This window comes from Eretmochelys imbricata, chromosome 2, assembly GCF_965152235.1.
Source record: "Eretmochelys imbricata isolate rEreImb1 chromosome 2, rEreImb1.hap1, whole genome shotgun sequence".
In the NCBI taxonomy this organism is placed as follows: Eukaryota; Metazoa; Chordata; order Testudines; family Cheloniidae; genus Eretmochelys; species Eretmochelys imbricata.
Genome location: NC_135573.1, coordinates 114,283,693 through 114,305,000, shown reverse-complemented (window position 1 = coordinate 114,305,000; position 21,308 = coordinate 114,283,693). Strand labels below are relative to the sequence as shown.

At 43.3% G+C, this 21,308-nt stretch overlaps 1 protein-coding gene across 3 annotated transcripts in view; it reads right to left on the bottom strand.

Annotated features, from left to right (window-relative positions):
- TFAP2A (transcription factor AP-2 alpha) overlaps positions 1–5,064 on the bottom strand; it is a 20,556-nt gene extending 15,492 nt beyond the window's left edge. The window contains exon 1 of one of the 3 annotated variants that reach the window (XM_077809123.1): positions 5,032–5,064. In XM_077809123.1, the coding sequence (XP_077665249.1) occupies positions 5,032–5,064 (33 nt within the window). Of the gene's footprint in view, positions 1–1,017; positions 1,069–5,031 lie in introns of those variants that run through there. The other 2 variants (XM_077809122.1, XM_077809124.1) reach the window with 2 other exon arrangements.
- Between the last annotated feature and the right edge of the window lie 16,244 nt (positions 5,065–21,308).

The following is a 21,308-nucleotide window of genomic DNA, read 5'->3' as shown; positions in this document are numbered from 1 at the left end:
CCGCACCCAGTCTATTCAATTTGTCATCTGTAGACAGAATCACCCCCCAATTATCAGCCCCACATTGAAACATATTTATTTCAGTAATCTTCGGGTCTAGTGATTCGCCGGTTCCTTTCTATTTACAGCATTACAAAAAGAAGTCAGCGGATTCTGAGGGAAATGAAAGACCCAAGATATGTACCTTGAAAGACCAGATTAGGGTTTCGATGTGTACATTCTCGCATAGAGTACAACCAAAATATGTTTTAAAAGCAGCAGCGCTCTTTATGACTCTGCTTAGATGCACTGCATACAGCAACTTTGGCGAAACGTTTAAAAATAGCATTTGTCGGTTTCATTCTGTCGATTTGTTCGGAATATTTTTGTATCTATCACTACACCTCTTTCTCTCTCCACAGACGTGCATATTGAGTCGCTCAAAGTAAAAAAAAAATAATAATCAGGCGGATTTTATGTTAAAAGTTGTTAAAATAATAGACTCAAAAGCTAGACAATTATTTACACTGGGTGTACGTTCAAAAAGGTTTGATTTTAGTTCATCCACTGACTCTTGATCATTGTACAACTCAGTTTTCCTAACTAGCCCTTACACCCAAAATATCATTTTAAGCATCAGTCTTTCGCAAATGTTTGGGATCCCTCTGGCATCTCTCGTGTGAAAATAATTATTTCCTCTTTTTCTCTTTGCCTTTCCATTCATCCATTCATCCCTCCATATTGAGGGATGGAATCATTCTAGGTACTACATACATGACCTAGCTACAGATGCTATTATATTCTCCAGTCTGCTTTTTTTTTCATATACTTCTGACAAAAGCGATTTTCCAACAGCCCCAAAGTTCCTGGTTAAAGGCTCCCTAGCCCAATGCCATTGTTTCCAACTGTAAGGCTGCAAAGAAGACTGGCGAAGAAGCAGAAGTTTCCTAAACGAAATTCACGGATCGATGGATGCTGCACGGTCCCATTCACAGCTGCTGGGCCCGTCGGCTGCCCCCAGCCCAGGGAAGCGCTTACCTCACATTCCTCATATTTGATATTATCCGTCAGTTTCCAAAGCATTTTCATGGATTGGCGCGAGAGCGGATTTGTTTCTCCCTGTCTTTCACTAAAGTGGAGCCTCTCTGGTATGCAGAGTGCGGCTGGTGGAGTGTTTGCAGAGCTCCTGTGAGCGCTCTGAGATCTCCCTCTAATGGTAGAAACTTTTCCCTTTTCCAGCTCTTTACCAACAGCCTAATCGCCTCATTAGCATAGCAACAATAGTCCAATTGCTCTCCAGCACAACAACCTGCAACAGTGGACACAGGTATAAAGGACCCCCAAGCAAAAGGCTTTAGCCAAACAACTGAGTTCTTTTGGAGGGGGAGAATATGAGAGCCTAGATTTGGGCAAGTGTACATTGCGCTCTCTCTCCCCGCGCCCCTCCCCCGCCCCAGTTGTTGTTACCGCTGCTGCTGCTTTTGCCTCTTGGCTTCCGGCGTGGAGAAAAGTACAGAGTGAAATCAAAGAAGCACCCACTACTCGATTTTCATACTGGAGATGGGGATGGGGGGTAATTGATTAGCCTGAGCAACCCCCATCCCACCTGCACATAAAGACTTTACTGGTTTAAATAAACCAAAGTCAAAGCGAGGAGAAAATAAATTAGCATCTTTGTCTAACGAGGTTATTCCACTAACACGGTGGCTTTTGTTTTCCTCCGTCTTTTTTTTTTTTTTTCTTTGTAAGGCTTTTTCTTTTGTAAACTGTTTTGTTCTGCTGGGGTGATGCTTTCTATTGCATAACTACAGTTCTTTAAAAAAAATAAAATAAAACCGAAGATCCAAAACATTATCCAAAGTATGATGCAAACACATTTGCAGCCAGAAACTCTTTTGCAAGCTATTTGGCATAAGGACGAATCAAACTTTGTTGTTTCTTAGGTGGAGAGTTTTTTAGCTTAACAGCAAAATGACCAGAGAGAACTAACTCTGACCAATTCCCTCCCCCGTGATGGGGACAAGATTCCCATCATGAATGAAACCAGTGACGAGTTCTTTATTATTCGGTAATGTTACGAATGCTGAGTCACTCTCTGGTGGCTCACCGGGCTGCCCATGCCTCCCCAGGTTTAGACAGGCACCTTCCACCCATGTGCTTCTTTGATCTGTTCCGCAACTCCGAAACGCCGCGACCTCACTTACCCCCAGCGTTCATTCCAATCGGGTTCTTGGGCAGTACCTTGCATTGCCTTTGAAAACCCCGAAAGCCTTTTTAACCACATCGACTTCTACACGTCCCCGTGACACTTTCAACCCGACCGCTGACTGTGTCTGGACAGCGGGTGGGGGCACTTTCACGGTCTCGGCCCCTCCGCCAGGCACACAGCTATGCGCTCTTGAAGAGGCTGAGGCTTGGGAGCCATTTCCCACATTTCGCTGGAGAATTATGTTTTTGAACCAGTTGGGGGTTATCTGAGGCTGGCGAAGGGCACGGGGTTTTTTTGTGGGGATGTGTGGGTGAAGGCAGGGCAATGTAAACCCCGATTTCTAACTAGACACGCTCATTTCTTTCGTAGCACTACAGCTGGCTGACTCTACAGGTCTGTGCAGCCTTCCACACAGCAAGCTCTCATCTTCAAGGAAGGATTTACCCAGCTGGAGGATAAATATGCTCCCCTGAATCTCCAGGCGAAACCCCACGGTCATCTCTGGGAGATGAAGGGCCCGCTGCAGGGCCAACCCAGAGCAATGTCAGACCTACATACCTACACCTTTTGCGTGAGCAATGAAGGCTGCGGACATTTGGGTTGGTTTGTTTCTGCCCCCCGAAATGTCGTGGGCGTATCTCGTTTCTCTCCAATTCTTTCCCCCCTCGATGTTCTTTTGAACTCCCCCTTTGTCTTCAAGTGCCATGAGAGTAAACTGTTGTTTTACTCCTGTTAAGCTTCACATGGAGCTGGCAGATGAGTCTCTATAGTTTATGCAAAAAGAGGGGACTCCTGAAAGGACCCACCTTGTGCCAGAGCCATGCTCTGGAGTAAGTCGGGCCAGGTCTGTATAAACGTCATTACCATGACAGCTCAGCTAATTGAATGTGAATGTGTACGCTGAGGATCCAACCATCAGAGCACAGCTTCGCTCCCAGATGATAACGGGCGTGGAAGATCACTCTAAAGGCAGATCAATAGGCGAGCTGCATTACCATTTTTGGTGGGGTTGCAACAGTCGAGGCCTGTTGTGCTTAATTAGGTGATCTGGAGAAACCGGACAATGCAGGCAGCCTGATATATTCACCGACCGAGGGGCAGAGCAGTTCCCAGCCTGCAAGGCCACATTTACAACTACGAGTTTTCAGCGTTCGGTATCAGATGAAACAGGGCCGAGGTTTCTTATTGCCTCTGGATTTGCAATAAGGGCAGGTTTCGAAATCATAATGTCAGGTGTGCTAGAACCCGGAGCATTTCAAGAGACTCCAGCCCACTGTAATAACAGCAGATCTACCAGCTCTACCTTTATGTAAGCACGTGAGTGGTCTCTTAAAACGCTGTTTTAATATTCCATTACACTAATTCACTATTCAATATTCCATTACACTAATTTCTGATCACTGATCTGAATTAAGTGTATAGTTACAAAAATGGTCACCACTACATTGCTTGAATAACAGTGGGGGTATTTCTCCCCCCAGTCTCTAGCTTAAGAACTATTGTCTTGCCCTCACTTGCTAATTCTTTTATACATTTTGCTGAATGGTGGAAGTGGATTTATGCACAGTAACACATTGCTTAAGCAAATCTTAAATTACGTTTATTTAGGTGGCCACAAAGTTAGGTCTGAACGTAAAGAAAAAACAGTAAGAGATTTAAATCAAGATAAACCAAAAATACTATTGTATTAGAGTTTGTTTAATTCAAAAAATCCTTCTTTTTTGATCACTTGTACTAGACCCGGAAGGTAAAAATGCAATAACCTACCGTGTACAAAGTAAACTCTATTTCCTTCAAAACAACCTGCTACTGCTATAATAAATCAATCAATCAATCAGTGAGTGCGACTTAAATATATTGTTAAAAAAAGGTAAGAAAAGGAAATAACCATATTGTCTCCTATATTATAATACGGTTGCCCAAAAAGAGCAGTTTTCTGTGATATAAGAGCGCCATGTTTAAATATTATATTTCACAGCCGGATTGTGGCTATGCTATTAGAAGGCAATCATGATTTGCAAGAGGCTGTAGAAGTCTGCCGTGATGCCACCTGTGTGAGTTTCCCTCTGTCTTACCCATTTTAAAAACAAAATAATCTAACTGAACGATTTCATCTAGTCATCCAAGGGCCCTGACTAAAAGAGAAGAGTCGTTCGATGAAGACACATAGATTGAAAAGAAATTAAACTCGTTATCCAGATAATATGGGCTGCATCCTAGCGACACGCTGCTGCCCGTCCGATCAGACTGTAGCGACAGCACCTATCCTGTGATTTTTAAAAACTCTTACAAGTGACCATTCCCGCATCCTCCAAAGCTGTTCCATAAAGTCTGCAGAGCAGCCACCACTTTGGCTAAGTTATATATAGAGATCCCACAAATGAAACGCTCTTAAGAGCTAAGTATGATCATACTTTAAGTATGCCTGGAAACATCAACGTCTACGGAAAGAGTTACTTGCAGAAACTGGATAACTTACAGGTACACATGTCCATTCGACAAACCTGGGGGCAAATTCAGTCACCTTAGGGAGCTGAGATCATGAAATCACTACAGCCAAGGGCTTTTAAACGCCAATTACTTCTCTTGCATCATTCCCATGTACCTGGGAATTTTCTTGGAAAAGTCACTGGATCGCGGAGATTTCCCACCTGTTGAATTGGGCCTCCCGGTGAAAGAACATTCATCACCGATCCACAAATAACTGGACCTGGGGTGTTTTTCTCCTCTGTGGCAGGGATCCTAAGCTCCCCCAAGGGCTGATAGTCTCACCTTTCTGGGCTAGATCTCTAGTTCCATAACCATCCCCACCCCGGCACACAAGAAAAGGGAGATTGCATTACCTGCCAGTCTCCCATTTTTGCAAGAATTGACATTCTGGCCGCGGGCTCCCGAACACAAAGTCCCTGCTGGTCATGGACTGAGTGATCCGTCCGCTGCTTCCCCGTGATCTCTTTAGGCAAATCTTCCTTTTACCTGCAACACGACTCTCTCACCTGGTCATAAAGAGCTGGGTGCTACCTGCCGGCGCCTGCGCACTGGCCTAGGAATTCACTCCGTCAGCTCTTTTCAAAAGCTCCCAACCTCTCCGGGTAAATGATGGATTTACAGCAGCCAGGGCAATCTTATCACCCGCTCCCCGCTTTTCTTTCTCTCTCTCTCTCTCGAGAGCCTTCCCGATGTCCCTGGGTCAGCAATCCCCCAGGGAGCAGGGACCTTGGTGGGAGCTCCTTCTGCTGTTCGCTGGCGGAGCGTCGGGGTTGCCTTTGACGGAAGGGGGGGATGCACCGGATTCCCTCGGGACTGATTTGAAGCCAAAGATTGAGAGATGGAGACGGTAACGGGACCCCCAGAGAGAAATCTTTGCTCATCTTAACGTGTGGTCGTCTACTTGATAGGGAGCTAACAAGGGGGGACTGGACGCTGTTCAAACCCAGCATCAATTGTCACTGAAATGGATTTGCCTTTTTGGTTCACCTCTTGACTAGTGTCCGGATCAGGGACACATCTCGGTCTCCTTAATGCTAACTACGTCGTATATATTATATATATATATATATATATATTTGTAACTTTGCCTCCTCCTCCTCCTCCCTTTTCCCCGCGGTAAGATTTTTAAAGGAAGAGCTCAGCTTGTTTGATCAGTTGACATTCATACTGCAGATTATTTTCGTTATAGCAGGTATACAGTAATGGTGGTGGGGTTGCTTTACTTTTCCTAATAATTAGGCTAGAGGCTTTAGAAGAAGTCTCGAGGTTTCTTTAGCGTGCTGTTGCATATACGAGCATATATACAAATCTGTGTAAAAAATAACAAGCCTTTTGAGGCATTGGTTTGCTGAAGAGGACAGAATATAGGTCTTAACTGCTAAAGGGGTTACTGTGGATAAACAAAGAGCAAATCGATCGAGATCCTCTTCCAAGACGACATTCAAATCTGTGCTAAAGGTCATCTAAATGCTATATTGCGGAAAGCAGTTAACAATGATGGGAAATTTACAAATGAATATTCTCTCTCTCTCTTTCTCTTTCTCTCTCTCTCTCTCTGACACATTCATACTTGAAATTGATCCAGGATCAAGACCCTCTAGCCTGACTCACACAAGTATTGCCATTGAAGTCAATGGAGCTACTTCATTGAGTAAAGGCACCAGCATTTGGCCCTATATCTTAAAAATTGTGTGTAGTCTTTTAATTCTATAAAGGTGAGTGACTTTAAAAAATTAGGCCTGCTGTTATTTTTTTTTAATTAACTTTGAAACTGTTTAGAATCTTTCCATTAATTTCGAGGCTCATGCATTTTTAAAGTAGCTGAACTAGTGTTTTTGGTTGTGGTTTTTTTTACAAAAATTGGTTCAAGGGCAAGATTTCAGTGACACATTTCTTGGGCTACTTTGTCCAGCGTGCCTTTGATTGAAACGCTTCTGTTTTACAAAAGCTTTGTGGAATGTTGTATACACCACAGCCAGAAAATAGAATCTGTTTATATTTGTATAATTATTAAAACCCATTAGCATTTCAAACAGGAGAAAAAGCGGCTTCTTTTCGCAAGGGTGTGACAGTTGGAGGCCTGTAAAGAGATGGGATGCTCTGAATATATTCAGCATGATTTAATTGGGGATCGGTCCTGCTTTGAGCAGGGGGTTGGACTAGATGACCTCCTGAGGTCCCTTCCAACCCTGATAGTCTATGATTCTCTGATTCATACAGTTAATATCAACAGTGGGGGCGGGGGGAGGACTGACTGTTCTGAAAAAAAAAAAAAAACTTTCAAGTGCAGGTTTCAGAGTAGCAGCTGTGTTAGCCTGTATCCGCAAAAAGACAAGGAGGACTTGTGGCCCCGTAGAGACTAACACATTTATTTGAGCATAAGCTTTCGTGAGTGAGCTGTAGCTCACGAGAGCTTATGCTCAAATAAATGTGTTAGTCTCTACGGGGCCACAAGTCCTCCTTGTCTTTTTACAAGTGCACTATTTCTCAGGGGTGGCCTCCCCCCATTTGCTCTATAGCACTTGTAGCATGCTGTGAGGTGGTGTAACTACTAGAATTGTTACCCAGGATATTATTAAATATGTGTCTAGCTCAGGATTGTAATAATACTTGGATTTGAGACTATGGGGAGCGCCTGCAACAGAAGATGAGAAAAATACGCCATTTCAGCAACTGCCTTCACGTAGGATAAGAGCTAGTCTCCAGTGTAACTGTCTGTATAGGAAAGGAATACTAGGGAGATATGGCCGTCTAGCAATTCTTGCTGATTCTAAAGAGGTTGCTGTTGGGTTGCATTTCTTTTCCAGAACAGAGGCGTCTTGACAGAGACTGGATAGTTTTCTTGCATGCAGTAAGGTGCTGGTTCTGGGCCTCTCCTCCTTCATTTCAAAAGCTCTCTGCTAAACTGCGTCGAGAAACCAGTCTCTCCTAGGGGACCGGAATCTCTTCTAGAGTTACCCCCTTTGGGAATTGTCCGGTTTGATTTAGGCCTAAAGGAGGTTTCAGGTAACACAGAGATTCCAACACTGCCCAGGGCCCGCAGGGTGCTCCTGTCCTGCCCGCGAAATTTGGGAAGGAGCCACTCCGGCCCAACTATCTGTAAATAAACAGCGGCCTATTATATAATTATTGATTTGTATTACATTATAGTCTATGGGCCTCAGCCAAGATCTATGGCACTGTTGTGCTTATCGCGGTATAACCCGTAGTAATATACAGTCCCTGATGAAGAAAGTGAGAAAACAGACAAAGGGTGGCACGGCCTTAATCCTAGATCCTGCCCTAATTTCAGACCCAGTTTTGCCCTATCATCGCCTTCTAGTTCTGCCCTAGGCTAGCTCCATCTTCAAACCCAGCCCCCCCGCCATCCTTCCATAAAGCACTCCTAATTCAAAAGCTCCCTTTTGTAAGGCTAATCTGGCTCCATAGCTATGATCAGATCCAGAGCTAATTTCATCCCCAGATCCAGTTGTAACCCCAACTCCTGCTCCAGCCCGAACGCCGCCTTTGACTCTAGCCCTCGTCCCAGTTTTAAACCTATTCCAGAACTAACCCAAACGCCTGCTCCAGACCTCACCTTAACTTCAGAGACCTGTTGCTGCCGGGCGGAGGAGGGTCTGTGAGTGATGATCAATGAGCCATGAAATGTGCGATTCACACTAGATCTTCAAGCGCTCGCAAAGGTTATACAGTAAGGTTCAAATTACAGCAATTAGCAGGGCAGCAGAAATTAATTACAACCCCCAGCTAAAGGCAGGATTCTGCCAATGCAAAACTGTTTAAAAATAAAATGGAAAGGGAGAAAACAGTGGTAGAAATGAGTGGCAGCAGTGGGTCATCTGAGCAGTACTCATCTTTCCCAAGGGCATACTGGGTTCCAGACTGCACTCTCCTTCAAAGCCACCCCTTCAAGTTATTGTTTTATGCCTCTCCAGTTAAAGGAGATTTGTTCCTCCAGTTGCCGAGACCTGTTTGCAGAGAGTTTTGTCCCGCTTTTACCCGCTCCTCCCAGCTATGTCTCGCTGGCGTTTAACAAAACGTTCCCAGCAAAGGTAAGAGACTTTGTCCCGTTGGGATCTTTCACTTCTGGTAGAAAGCACCCCAGTTAGACTCAACCACGCCATTACAGTACGTTATACATCGCCCCAGTGCTCGCCACAAATGCGCCCTCCCCCAGCCTTTTTCTCATCGAATACGCCCCATCTGCAGGTATTCACGATACAGTCCAGATTCGAACTCGTGCCAGCCGCGGCCACCCCCTCAATAAACGCACCCGGCTTTACATAGGCACCCAGGTGGTGCCCAGCATCGAGACTTCTTTCCTACTTTTCACAAGTAGCCCCCTGCTTTACACATCCGGGTCCCTAATGCTCCTCTGCCTTGAATAGTCTCTTCTCTCCTCCAAAGCACCCTAGGCCTTGCTCTCCTATGCACCCCGGTGCTAGACACATCGCTCCTCTCAACCGCATTGAAGCACTTGCGGGGGGAGATGCCTTGAGCCCGGCGGAACACATACACGGGCAGAGCAATAGGTTGACCGAGGAGGGGTGAACACCGATGGCCTGTCAGGGCTAGAAGACCCGGATTTTTTTTTTTTTTTTTTGGTTACCATATCAAGGACACAAATAATCATCAGGGTCCAATACACGGATACAAATGTCGTAGGCGCGACTGGACGAATGGTAAGGTGTCCAGTGTGGGTACCGCGGAATCTGGGGACGATTCAGCCGTATCCACATTTAGCACCTTACAACGTGTTTCTGGGTGTACCTGTGTTCACAGCAGGTAAGGGAGAAATAGAACAAGCCAGGGAGAAAGGATGTGGAATGCATTTGCCTGCAAATAGAGGGAAGGTAGATAGAATGATTTATGGTCCTCTGAATTCCCAGGATTTGGGTTTTTCCGCAGTCCCCCGCCCCCCCAACAAATGCTGTCCTCTCCATTGTAGCGCAGGGAGCTAATGGTGCATGGCTACTCTCAGCACTGGGTTTTCCTTCTGTTTACAAAGCAATTCTGTCATCAAAGGAGACAAAATCACCACTTATCTCACTCTGTCATAGTCTAATCTGCCCTGGAGGAAAACACTGCAAATGGACAAGGGGGGAAAAAACCAACAAAAATCATCTAGCCCTACTTTTATTCCTAATAAGCAGCATTTAATTACGGCTGTCGGTGTAAAAGGCGCAGTTTTGGAAGATGCCAGTTGTTTGACGTATGTGAAGAACAAGAGGTGAGGCGCTTACCCCAGTTAAAAGGGACACTTTTATTATTTCACTCGCATAAGTTGACTTTTGCTGGGGCACTCCGCAGGAGTTTCCTCCCCTTGAGTTCAACGAAAGAGCAGTCTTTGAGAAAAGTCCCCTCCCTCCCCCCAAAAAAAGCAAAAAGGTCCCCCTAGAACAGAGAGAGTTGGTGCGGTGGTTTTGCAGGTAATCCACTTCTAGATGAGTAACAGAAAGGAGCACTGCTTCATTTGTTTCGTAGAACATGCTGATGACAGGCTGGCCAACATTATCTCTGTGCGTCAAAACATATCTCGGACCTGGTGTGACAATCATAACAACAGACGAGCTGTATAAAGGGCATTTTATATATGCCGGAGATGCATCGAAAATGACCCCCCACTTCTTGGATTTGAAAGAAACTTCTCTGCATGGAAGTGATCGGCAGCTATTTCTGCCGTGAGTTCTAGGGTACAATGGCATCGTCTCTTCTGTGTGCGACTATTTGCGATTATTTGATCCTGTGCCTTGGGAATCAAGGGGGGGCGTCACTTGGCTTGAATAGGTGCAGAGCAGCTTGCCTTAGAAGAGTTTAGATCTAGTTGTTAGGAGTTCACCTCTGCTTCAGGAGCAAGCTAGATCTGACGGGTTTCACAGCTTCTTGTGAAATAAAAAACAAAATGATCATTTTCACGGGGGAAAACACCTAATATTTTGCTGGGCTTCTGTGTAAACAAGTCCATCCGGTTTCCCGCCCCTCCCCCGTTTCTTTCTCTGTGCTGGTATTTTTAGTAACTTCCCCGAGAACACTTCTCTGCGTTTGTAGAAGAATATCACTGGCGGCTAGTAAATTTATATTTCAATAGCCACGGGCACATTTTCAACTGTACATAATAGATTAATAGCAGTTCAGGAACTTTCTACGCTGGGCGAGGAGAGGGTGAAATCTTTCTTTGCCTGTGCTGAGTGAATAATTCATGTGTCTTGAAAAAGTTTGACGAGTTCTTTGGCTCCAGGTTACACGCCAGACGGACTGCCCCGCGCCCCGTCACTGCAGCGGCGCTCGGAGCATGGCAGGTACTGCTGGGTGCGGAATTTGAACTCCTCTCACCCGCGCTAAACTCCGTGGCAAAACGAGCCCCACTCTGCTCATTGTTTAATTTTTCTTTAACTTTAACGGAGGCCCCTGGGGAGATGATCTCAGCGTTTCTTATCCGTAAGTGGCTGATTTAAAGTACACACAAGCAGAACATAGCACGTGTACTCCTGACTGTAATCGACAAGAGGAGAGATTCCCTTTCCCAAAGACATTAGACACGTTTAAAGACGTCAAAGAGCCACCCTCAAAAGCAAGACAAAAGGAAGGGATATTATTCTAGCCTATAATGTTTTGTGCACTCGAGCTTTTGAGCTTTATTTGATTGTATTGGCAGGGCTGGAAATGACCTATTCTTTTCCTGGGACCCTTCAACACTGGTTGTGCGGACTTTTTCGGAGCACTGTTTTCTACTCGAACAGTGTCGGGATCTGCATTAAATAGGAAGAAAGCGTGGGTTTTGGACACAAAACAAGACGATCCGCTTGGTAGCTGTGTTTCCCACGGAATTAAATTAACTGTAAGAATTCAAACTTAAGGGCTCTAGATCTGAGTGTACAGATAATAGCTGATAACGCCTTTGAACATATTGCGTCTGCTAAACTCGCTGATTGTTTTTCACACTGCCTACATTTACAGACAGTTTAATGCTGCTCCATGATCTGCATAAAGAAAGATCTTGGGGCTTGTAAGAAAGATTTCCTAGTTGAACCTCAAGTGCCTGTAGAAGGGGGTTATGATTGTAAATGAGACACATGTAACCAAGAATTACAGCGTAAGAAAAGTTTCAGAGTAGCAGCCGTGTTAGTCTGTATTCGCAAAAAGAAAAGGAGTACTAGTGGCATTTTAGAGACTAACCAATTTATTTGAGCATAAGCTTTCGTGAGCTACAGCTCACTTCATAGTATGCATCCGATGAAGTGAGCTGTAGCTCACGAAAACTTATGCTTAAATAAATTGGTTAGTCTCTAAGATGCCACAAGTCCTCCTTTTCTTTTAGCGTAAGAAAAAACACCCTCAGAGTTCCCCTCAATAGATTGCCAGCGTGCAGGGTCTCCGCTGAGCAAGGGTCTCAGTGCAAAAGAGAGAATGAAAGAAAGGAAAGGAGAGGAGAGGAAAAGAAGAGAAAAGTTTCCCTAAACGTTTGTTGCCAGCCAGATGTTTGATCCCCTCTGTTAACTCGAGTTTGCGAGGTTGGTTCCAGAGACTTTGAGGCTCGTTGACTATTTATTATTATCATTCTAGAGAGTTTTATTTGGATGAGACCTGGGTTTCTGGGTGCAGCTGCCGAATACTTTTTCTTTTCGTGAGAGTCTGGTTAGTTTCCTGCATTAGCAGCTTTGGGGTATGATAAGAAGTGTGAGAACTCTAAAAACTTTCCCCAAATCATTCTGTTTACACACGTGACTGCTCGTCCCCAAAGTGCTCCCGGGAAGAAAAACACCGCGTGCAATGCAACAGGTCCAGTCCTTTAGTGAAAGATAAGTTCAGGGTCAACTCAAAATGCCTGCCAAAGAAACGACAACCTGGTGGAGTATAAGCGATCTCCTGTCCTTTCAGTCCAATCGATTGCTGCAACATAACACCCTGAACTGGCTGCTATCAAGTAGCAAAATAAGGGTCCGATCCTGCTGATGTTGCCGCCAAAATGCATTTCTTCCAGGGAACAGGGTGGGTCCAGGATTGCTGTACTGGGCTAGACTGTAGTGCCAGGAAAGTGCTAGGCTTGGCACTGAAAGAAGCAAGCAATAAAATAAAGGCCCTTGATGAATGGCTCAGGCCAATTACCGAACACGTGTGCACTGCCGGCTGCGTTAGCCCAAAGCACAGGAGTGAGATAGACTAGGAAGAAGTGGCTGATGCTGTTACACGTTCCTTAGGCATCGTCGCATTACCTTGGGTGCAACCCATGTCAGCGCTGCAACCTGCAACTTCAAAGGCAGCGGGTGCAGATCCTGCCGCCACGTGCTGCCTGTGCAGCAATGGGCAGGATAGACCCAGGGGAACAAGTAGACTCCAACAGATGAGGAAGGGGAAAATATCTGTCCAATTGCAGAGACCCCTTACCTGACATTCTGCACCCCTTACCTCTCTCTGTGTCCAACTTGCTTGCGGTTTTCACTGACTTACCTTTGCATTGCATGGGATAAAAAGGGTGTATTAAACTCCCAAACCTTGCATAAGGTGTCTGCTCTCTGTCCCTTAGCTCCTATATCCAGGGAGCCCATAGATACATTGACTGGACTGATTTGTCTTCAAATCAAACCAAATGCAATTTTGATCGTTCTGTCCTATACCATGTTATACAGCAATGTGGTTTCTGGTGCACTTTTGTGCACACAGCTGAAACATCACTTTAGTTTAAAACAATCATTTCTAAGCAGTTAGGCAGTACAGTGGTTTGTGTGTGTGTGTGTGTGTGAACAATTGAACTGGCCAAAATACCGAAGGTTAAAACCAGCTGTGCACATATCTTGGTGCAAATGCAGCATGTATACTTTTGATTCTCTACACTTGCATGTGTAATCACATGATTCAAAAGGCACTAAATACTCAGGATAGAAGTTGCATTATATCAAAAATTGCTAGTTACTCCACATTCCATCAGCTGCAACTCCCTAAAAGCAGGCCCCAAGAGCGTTTTCTCATTACTTGTTATATTTGCTTACCTCAGGAAATAATTTCAGAAATAACTGCCGACTCAACCTAGGACCCGAAAATCAAAATGTGTTTTATCTGCCTCAGTCTTCATCCTCAAAATGAAGAGTTTGCAGTTGGAATAAAGTGACATTTTTGCTGATAATGCACATGATGGAGTAGAATCCAGTGGTTCTATTGGGCCTGCCATGCAAACAGGATCAACTTCCTCCCCCCCCCGGGTAAAGTTGGAAGATCTAATTCAAAGACAAGGGAGCAGATATGAGGGTAAGAATCCTAAATGTGACATATTAAATCTAGATATAATATACTTGCTCTTAAAATATGTCAGTAAATCATGCTACAAGAGACTGATCTCATCCCTCTTCTTTAGGCAAAACTCCCATTGATTTCACTACTCTGATTCTGCTCAGGTGGATTCCAAAATTCCCAGTGACTTCAGTGGGAGCAAGACCAGCCTTTCTCTCAGCTCCTAAAGAGGTGGGTTATTATTAGTATATCTAATTTACATATGGGTAAACTGGGGTAAATAGGAGCTAAGGGATCTGCCTCAGGTCATTCAGCTGGCTGATGGCAGAGCAAGACATGTAAACCAGGCATTCTCCTTCCCTGAGTTAACCACTAGACCACACTCCCTTCCTCCAACCTGATCTGATCATGCATTCCACTGCAAGAAGTCAAAGGGAGCTGCAGGTGCTCAGAACCTCTGAAAAACAGATCCCTTTCATTTAGGCACCTAAGTCTGCATTTAAGTTGGTACTGTAACTACCCGGTCAGAACAGAGTGAGTTAAAGGAGTTCCATCTTTAATGCATTTAATAAAACACTGTCATGACTCAGATACATATTTAAAAAACATCACCTGATATTTCCCAGAGCAAAGCTTAAATAAAAGATATGTTTATATATCTATGCTAACGTTAGAAATGTTGTCTGCAAGGCATCTATTTTTATAAGTGTAAAATAATTAGAAAAAGCCGTATTACTGGAAAATGACTGTTGGAGGCTCTGTTGTCCAGGACAATATTAATCCACACAAAAATGTAAGAGATGTTTTTAACAAGAAATTTACCAGGCTTAATCTAGAACAGCTTGCATGCAGCTGCAATTCATTTAGCCTTTAACGTTATGTTTAACCAATATCCTAACACACACATGCATCCTATGGCATTTAATGGTACGAAAAGCAATCCTATACAGCTAAGTGACTTGTTACTGGTGTGTGTGTGTGTGTGTAGAGTATGGGATGGGAACGCTGCATTTGCTTTGAGAAAAATAAGAACATGGAACAGGATGCAACATCGAACAGGATGCTTTTCCGGCTGGTGGTCGATCTTGTGAGACTCGTTTGTTTGACTAACTTTTGTTTACATGTCATTTTGCACTAGCATGTTTAAGTCAACCAGAGCCTGATTGAACTACGCCAATGTGAAATCTCTCTGAGACAAGAACAGGCCCTGTATTGGGCTAGATCCTCCGGGGGCAGTGTGGCCCCTTTGTGCTGCTCTCCAGGCATAATCTTGTCCTAACACTCAGGGAGGATCAGCACACTGTAAGGGTGATCTGCGAAGGTTGCAAAGATGATGTAGTTGTTCTTCTGCCAGCTTCTTCCCTCTATAGCAGGAAGAAGGGGGACAGCGGTCGCTATGATTGGGATAAGCCTGCATTACACTGACCCTGAGCATTTTCAGGATCTTGTATCAATTAAGCATAAACTAGGTTTTATAGAATCATAGAACATCAGGGTTGGAAGGGTCCTCAGGAGGTCATCTAGTCCAACCCCCTGCTCAAAGCAGGACCAATCCCTAATTTTTGCCCCAGATCCCAAATGGCCTCCTCAAGGATTGAACTCACAACCCTGGGTTTAGCAGGCCAATGCTCAAACCACTGAGCTATCCCTCCCTGCCCTGCAGACTACTTTAACAGAGTACACACCGACTGACTATGGCTCTGTGTAAAGCAGCACCAGGACACTCAATCCCATTAGCTTCAGGGGGTGACAGTCACTCACCACCTGTGGAAAAAAAAGGTCAAGGACTTCCAAGGAATTACAATAGGTAACCAACCCTTGGCTCCTTTCCAAAGTCAGCTCTTCAGCTGCAAAGGTTAGCTGGCAATTGTTACAGCCTCAACTCTTAACAGTTACTAATAGCAAAGAGTATTTTGGTGTTGTTCTGTTTGTTTTAAGTCCAGTACTGAGGGTGCTGGTACAAGTGTATAGATACATGGGATGTGCAGAGAAAACAGACATTACTGGAAAACAATGGGAGGGGCAACACACAAGTTCTAAGAAAGGAAAAGGCAAACTCATGTTTGCATCAAAAAGACAAAATGATGCATCATTCTTACTATTAAACAGGGAATGGATATAACAATAATCATCCATTTTTCTTCACCTGGGCACTAATTCTGGTCATAGGTGCTGGAACTAGGGGTGCTGGCACCCCCTGGCTTGAAGTGGTATCCATCATATACAGGATTTACAGTTTGGTTCAATGGTTCTCAGCAGCCGCACTATACAAATTGTTCCAGGGCCCCTGATTCTGGAACAGAGTTATAAATACCAGGCAGCCACATTTTCCATTTACAAGGTAGGTTTAAATGATTGCTTAGCCCCAGCCCATTTGGAAACAAAAAATGGCACCAAGACTAATGATCAGCTTAGTTAACATTACTCACTTCAGTTTACAGTGCATTTTATATGGCTGAATTCAGGGTGTTAGAAAACGTCCGAGAAAGAAGCTGTGTCTAAAAGTAAACTCCGAATTCCTTTTCCTGATCCTTTGGCGCCCCCCTGTGTCTGCGTTTGGTTAATTCTGAGGGAAAGTTTTGTCAAGGTCTTTCCCACTCACCCCCAACCTGGCAACAGGAACATTGTCGTTACCTGCTGAAAATACTCACTGTAACTCTAAGGAAGATCTGGAAAAGATTACTGAGACAAAAAGAAAAGGAGGACTTGTGGCACCTTAGAGACTAACCAATTTATTTGAGCATAAGCTTTCGTGAGCTACAGCTCACTTCATCGGATGCACCGATTCCCCATGGTTATATCAAAGTTAGCTCAATACAGTTTTCCACTAGCTTCATTTATTTGGCCTTAACTAGACTAATGGCAGTAGTGTTGTCAACTCTTGTGATTTTGTCTCAAGTCTTGTGATATTTGCTCTCCTTCTTAGATCCCTTGCTCTTGGAGTCATGTGATAATATGAGAATCTCAGCTTTGGATTTTAAAAAAAATTATAGTCTTCACCATTGTGAATACAACTTGAAACTGAAAACATGTGTCCTAAAAGGTCAAAAACCAGAAGGCAAATAAAAAGAACCCAATTTATTTTGTTTAAATCTCATTTTGGGTGGAGTCTGCCATGAATTTTGGGACTAGCAATCCTGTACTTCAATGGACTGTTGTCTGCATCAGGTCTGTAGTATCAGGTCCAATATGTTCCAAAACAGATCAGGAGGACGGGAGTAAAGGAATGTCTGCCAATATTGTGGGAATACCCTAACTGGGGTCTACAAGTACTATCAGTGAGGTAGACGTCATTATTCATACCCATGTTATAGAGAAGTGAGGTACAGAGAAGTGAAGTGAGTTGCTTCAGATCACAGTGAGTTAGCTGAAAAACTTCAGAGGAAAAAAAACAACACAGAACCCAGTTCTTCCTTGAGTTACAGAATACGACATCTGAAGTCAACGGGAGCTGCAGACTTGGGTCTCCGAAGTCCAAGTTCCAATGCTGTGCTCTACCCTATATATTTATTTAAAAACATGTTGCATCTATGCAGCCCTGTTTTGGATGTGTTGAAAACACACACAGTGTGATCGGTGTCATTAGGGTAATACAGTACACAAACTATGATAGGCTACTGCTTGTCTCCACAGTCAGCTTCCCCTCCACAACCTGAAGCTGGCCATTTTGTGTCACCTGTGGTAATATTCACACATTCTCCTCCATTAAACAGTTGCAACTCTTGAAAACAAACCACAGACTTCTTTTTAAAAAAAAAAAAAATACATGCCTTTGATGGTTGGTGTGCTGATTTGATTTTCCACCACTATAATGATCACTGCATCACTTCGTTCATTCTCATACAGCAGCTTCTCTCATCCTGGGTAATTTGGTCACTAACCCTTGAAAACAAAGACATACCCTACCCTTCAGCAAAGTGGAAGCCTCATAATAAGCTTCTTCTCAATCTGATTAACCCCTGAAAATCTTTTTTCTAGCTGAGCTTAATGCTGGCCAGAATGTTCCATAAGATGTCAAAAGTGCCTTTAGTTTCTGAGATCAGTTAACAAGTGCTGACCATAAGGTGATGCAGATTTCTCTCTCCAGAGAGCCAGTTAATTTACATCACACTGATCATGAGCTTCCCTTAGCCAATTCATAAAGAGCAGTGAATGGTGTTCAGCCATTGACATTTTCGGTTGACTCCTTTTCTTCATTGCTTTCCTTTGGCAGGAACAGACAGAAAGTAGCTTTCGTGTAACTGCTGTGAGCCAAGAACCAAAATTCTTCCGTGCCAAGTGAAAAGATGGAAAAATACAAAAATATGCAAGCCCTCTAATAGTCTGGAGATTGTAGACATGTAACTTGATCTGCCAAATAACCTGAACGGCCACATCATTCGTTGATTAAGCCCCATCATATAGCAGGTCTTCAGCTTTTTTGTATATCTCTACTTATATACATCTTTGTTTATATGTATATGTGTGTGCTCACATGCACATCGAAACATTGGATAGAAGGAGGGAATCTGGGTGATAAGGATTCTGAACCATATATGTTATATGGTCAGGACACAATAGTCCTGTTACATCTCATAAAATGTTACACACAAATATACACGTTTCTCAGCTGCTTAAAGAAATTTGGACCTCAACTTTGGGCTGCCCCGTGCTCCCAAATTGTACAAACATCCTGGAAAAAACACACACTTTGGGGGAGAAGTATATGAAAGAGTATAAAAACAGACAGAGGACTAGTTCCAAAGCCAACAGAAGTCAATAGAAAGATTCCCAGCACAGCAGGCCCACAGAGGATTTACAAGAAATCTAGACAAAATATTTTAATAGAGGTGACCACCGTGATCATCTAGTCTGACCTCCTGCATAACACAGGCCATAGGACTTCCCTCAAGACTTCTTCCATCAAGCTCAGACACTTCTGGTTGAGCTAGAGCACATCTTTTAGAAAGACACCTAGTCCTGATTTAAAGACTTCAAGGGATGGGGAAATTGAGCACATCTCTTGATAAAGTTGCTGCAATGGGCTCTGACTATTAAAAAACTGCACATTTTTCCATTTGAATTTGTCTAACTTTAACTTCCAGCCATTGGACTGTGCTATATTTTTTATCTATAATATCACTTCCCCTTGGATATCTATTTACTTATAGATCATGAATAAGTCACCTCTTAACCTTCACGTAGATACATTAAATAAGTTGAGCTCCTTAGTGGTTACCCTTTGTGTCCGTCCCCCTCCCCCCGGTCCCTCACACACATATAAACTGTCCCTGAAAGAAAAGTCTACCCAGAGACTTGGAACCCAATTTCTGGCCAGGATGATCCCAGACATTTCATTCAGGCAACATACACTAAGTGATGACTACATTAACCTTGAGCGGTGAAGTATACTACCTTACCTTTTATTTGTGCCTTCCTTTTGCAGTCTTTTCTCAGAGAAGAAATTTGTTCTCCCCAAAAGAAGGAAAATATTCGTTTCATAAATGGTGTTTAACAGGCACAGCTAGGTTCAAAACCCAGCCACATAATCAAGACAGATTGGTTTCTGATATTGAAAAGTTTCAGGTAAAAACAGGTTTGTACTCATCACGTGTGACTTAACATGTTATCTAAATAATGGATCTGTTCTATTTTCTACAGCGCACAACAAAATTCGTAAGCACACTTAAGCTCCAAGTGGATGTGTAAACATGCAGCTGGTACCACCATTTTTACACAACGTACTGCTGATTCAGGGGAATAATCTAAAGCAATCATTAAAGTTTGCTGGCAGAAATAGGCCACCTATATTTTAAGATAAATTTGCTTCAGATTTGAATGGTCTCACATCCTGAATTATGGTATAGGGAGGCTGCGCTGCTGATTGAAAGGAAATTGTATAATGTGTGGGTACCAATTAAGGGCAGCATTATTAATATCATGATTGAGCGTTTGACAAGGCCCAATCTGAATACAATACATTCTAATCTAAATTTTAGAGCTAAAAGAATGTATTATGTAAGAAGTCAAAGTCACTGGCATGGAGTATTAGACTATTACGACAACTAGCTTTGTGCGTAAGTACACAAGGGTCAAAGTCCCCACAATGCCGGTCTTTAGTCCAACATAGGTGGTGCACAGAGCCTTGTTCTTCTCATCATCCTCAGGGTTCCATGTTCCACTCCACCCGTACGTGCAGAAGCAAGCCTGAGCTCATGCCTCCTGCAGGAGAATGGTTTCCACTGTGCCTGCCTGGGCATTGAGAAGTGTGAGAACATGGCTTGAGATGCCATCCAGCTGGGCATCAGTGTGAGAACATGGCTTGAGATGCTATTCCAGCTGGGCATCAGTGTTTCCAAGTGTGAAATTGTAATAAATATAGGAAACACAATGTAAAAGAATCATCAGAGCCACCGGAGATTCCTGGTCTATTCTTGGCCCAAAACTGGTGCAGACCTGCCTGAATTTAATGGGAAATATTACCTCTCTTTAATGGATGACTACTTACAGATTATTGAAATGGAGCTCTTGCCAAACAAATTGAGTCACAACGTATTAACAAATTGTAAAAGGCAGTTTGATCTCTGTGGGAGTCCAGATGCGCTAACAGATAATAACCCATGATTCACAAATGACTCATTTCAGTACTTCTCTTTGATGCACCAGCGTAAGCACATCATGTCAAGGTTTTACTATGTACTTTCAAATGGGCTTGCAGAGACGTCCTGGAACCCCACAATGCCATGCTTACAAAGTCACAAGTACAATTTAAGTATAAAATCCGTCAATTTCACAAAAAAGTGTCAAATGCTTTACTGCATCTTTGACACTTCTCTATTTAACCACTTTTATGCCAAGTGTCCCAGAACAAAATTTGTGTCTCAATATTTCGTTCCCTAAAACAGAGGGGAACTCTGAGATATTACTGCATATGTTATTTACAGAATTCAGATGTCCTGTATTTTCAGTGTCAACAAAGTTTAAACAAACATTGATATACTGTAAAAATCTCAGTGGAATGCCTGTACAGTTAGAAAAATTACAACAATTTCCACACTTATGATTAGTTCACCTATGTTGAATTCCTTTAGAAATGCAGTCAGTATAAATTACTTTTGAATTATGTTTTTCTTGATCTCAAAAACCTTTTTGTTGCTATTACAGAAGAAAATATTGTGATTAATTAACCAACACTGCCATCTGTTGGTAAATATTTTGAATTACAAGAGCTTCAGACATTCTGAGTTTACAAATACCCATTTCTTTTATATAGCGGGTGGTATTTTATAGAATTTGTATCCAATGACTCAGTTTTTCAACAGCTTTCTATTTATCAGGATAATTTGCATTGCATTACTGAAGGCATAATGCAATCAAATGGAAGCATGTTTACTTAATACTACGCATTCCACATTTACAAGAGGTA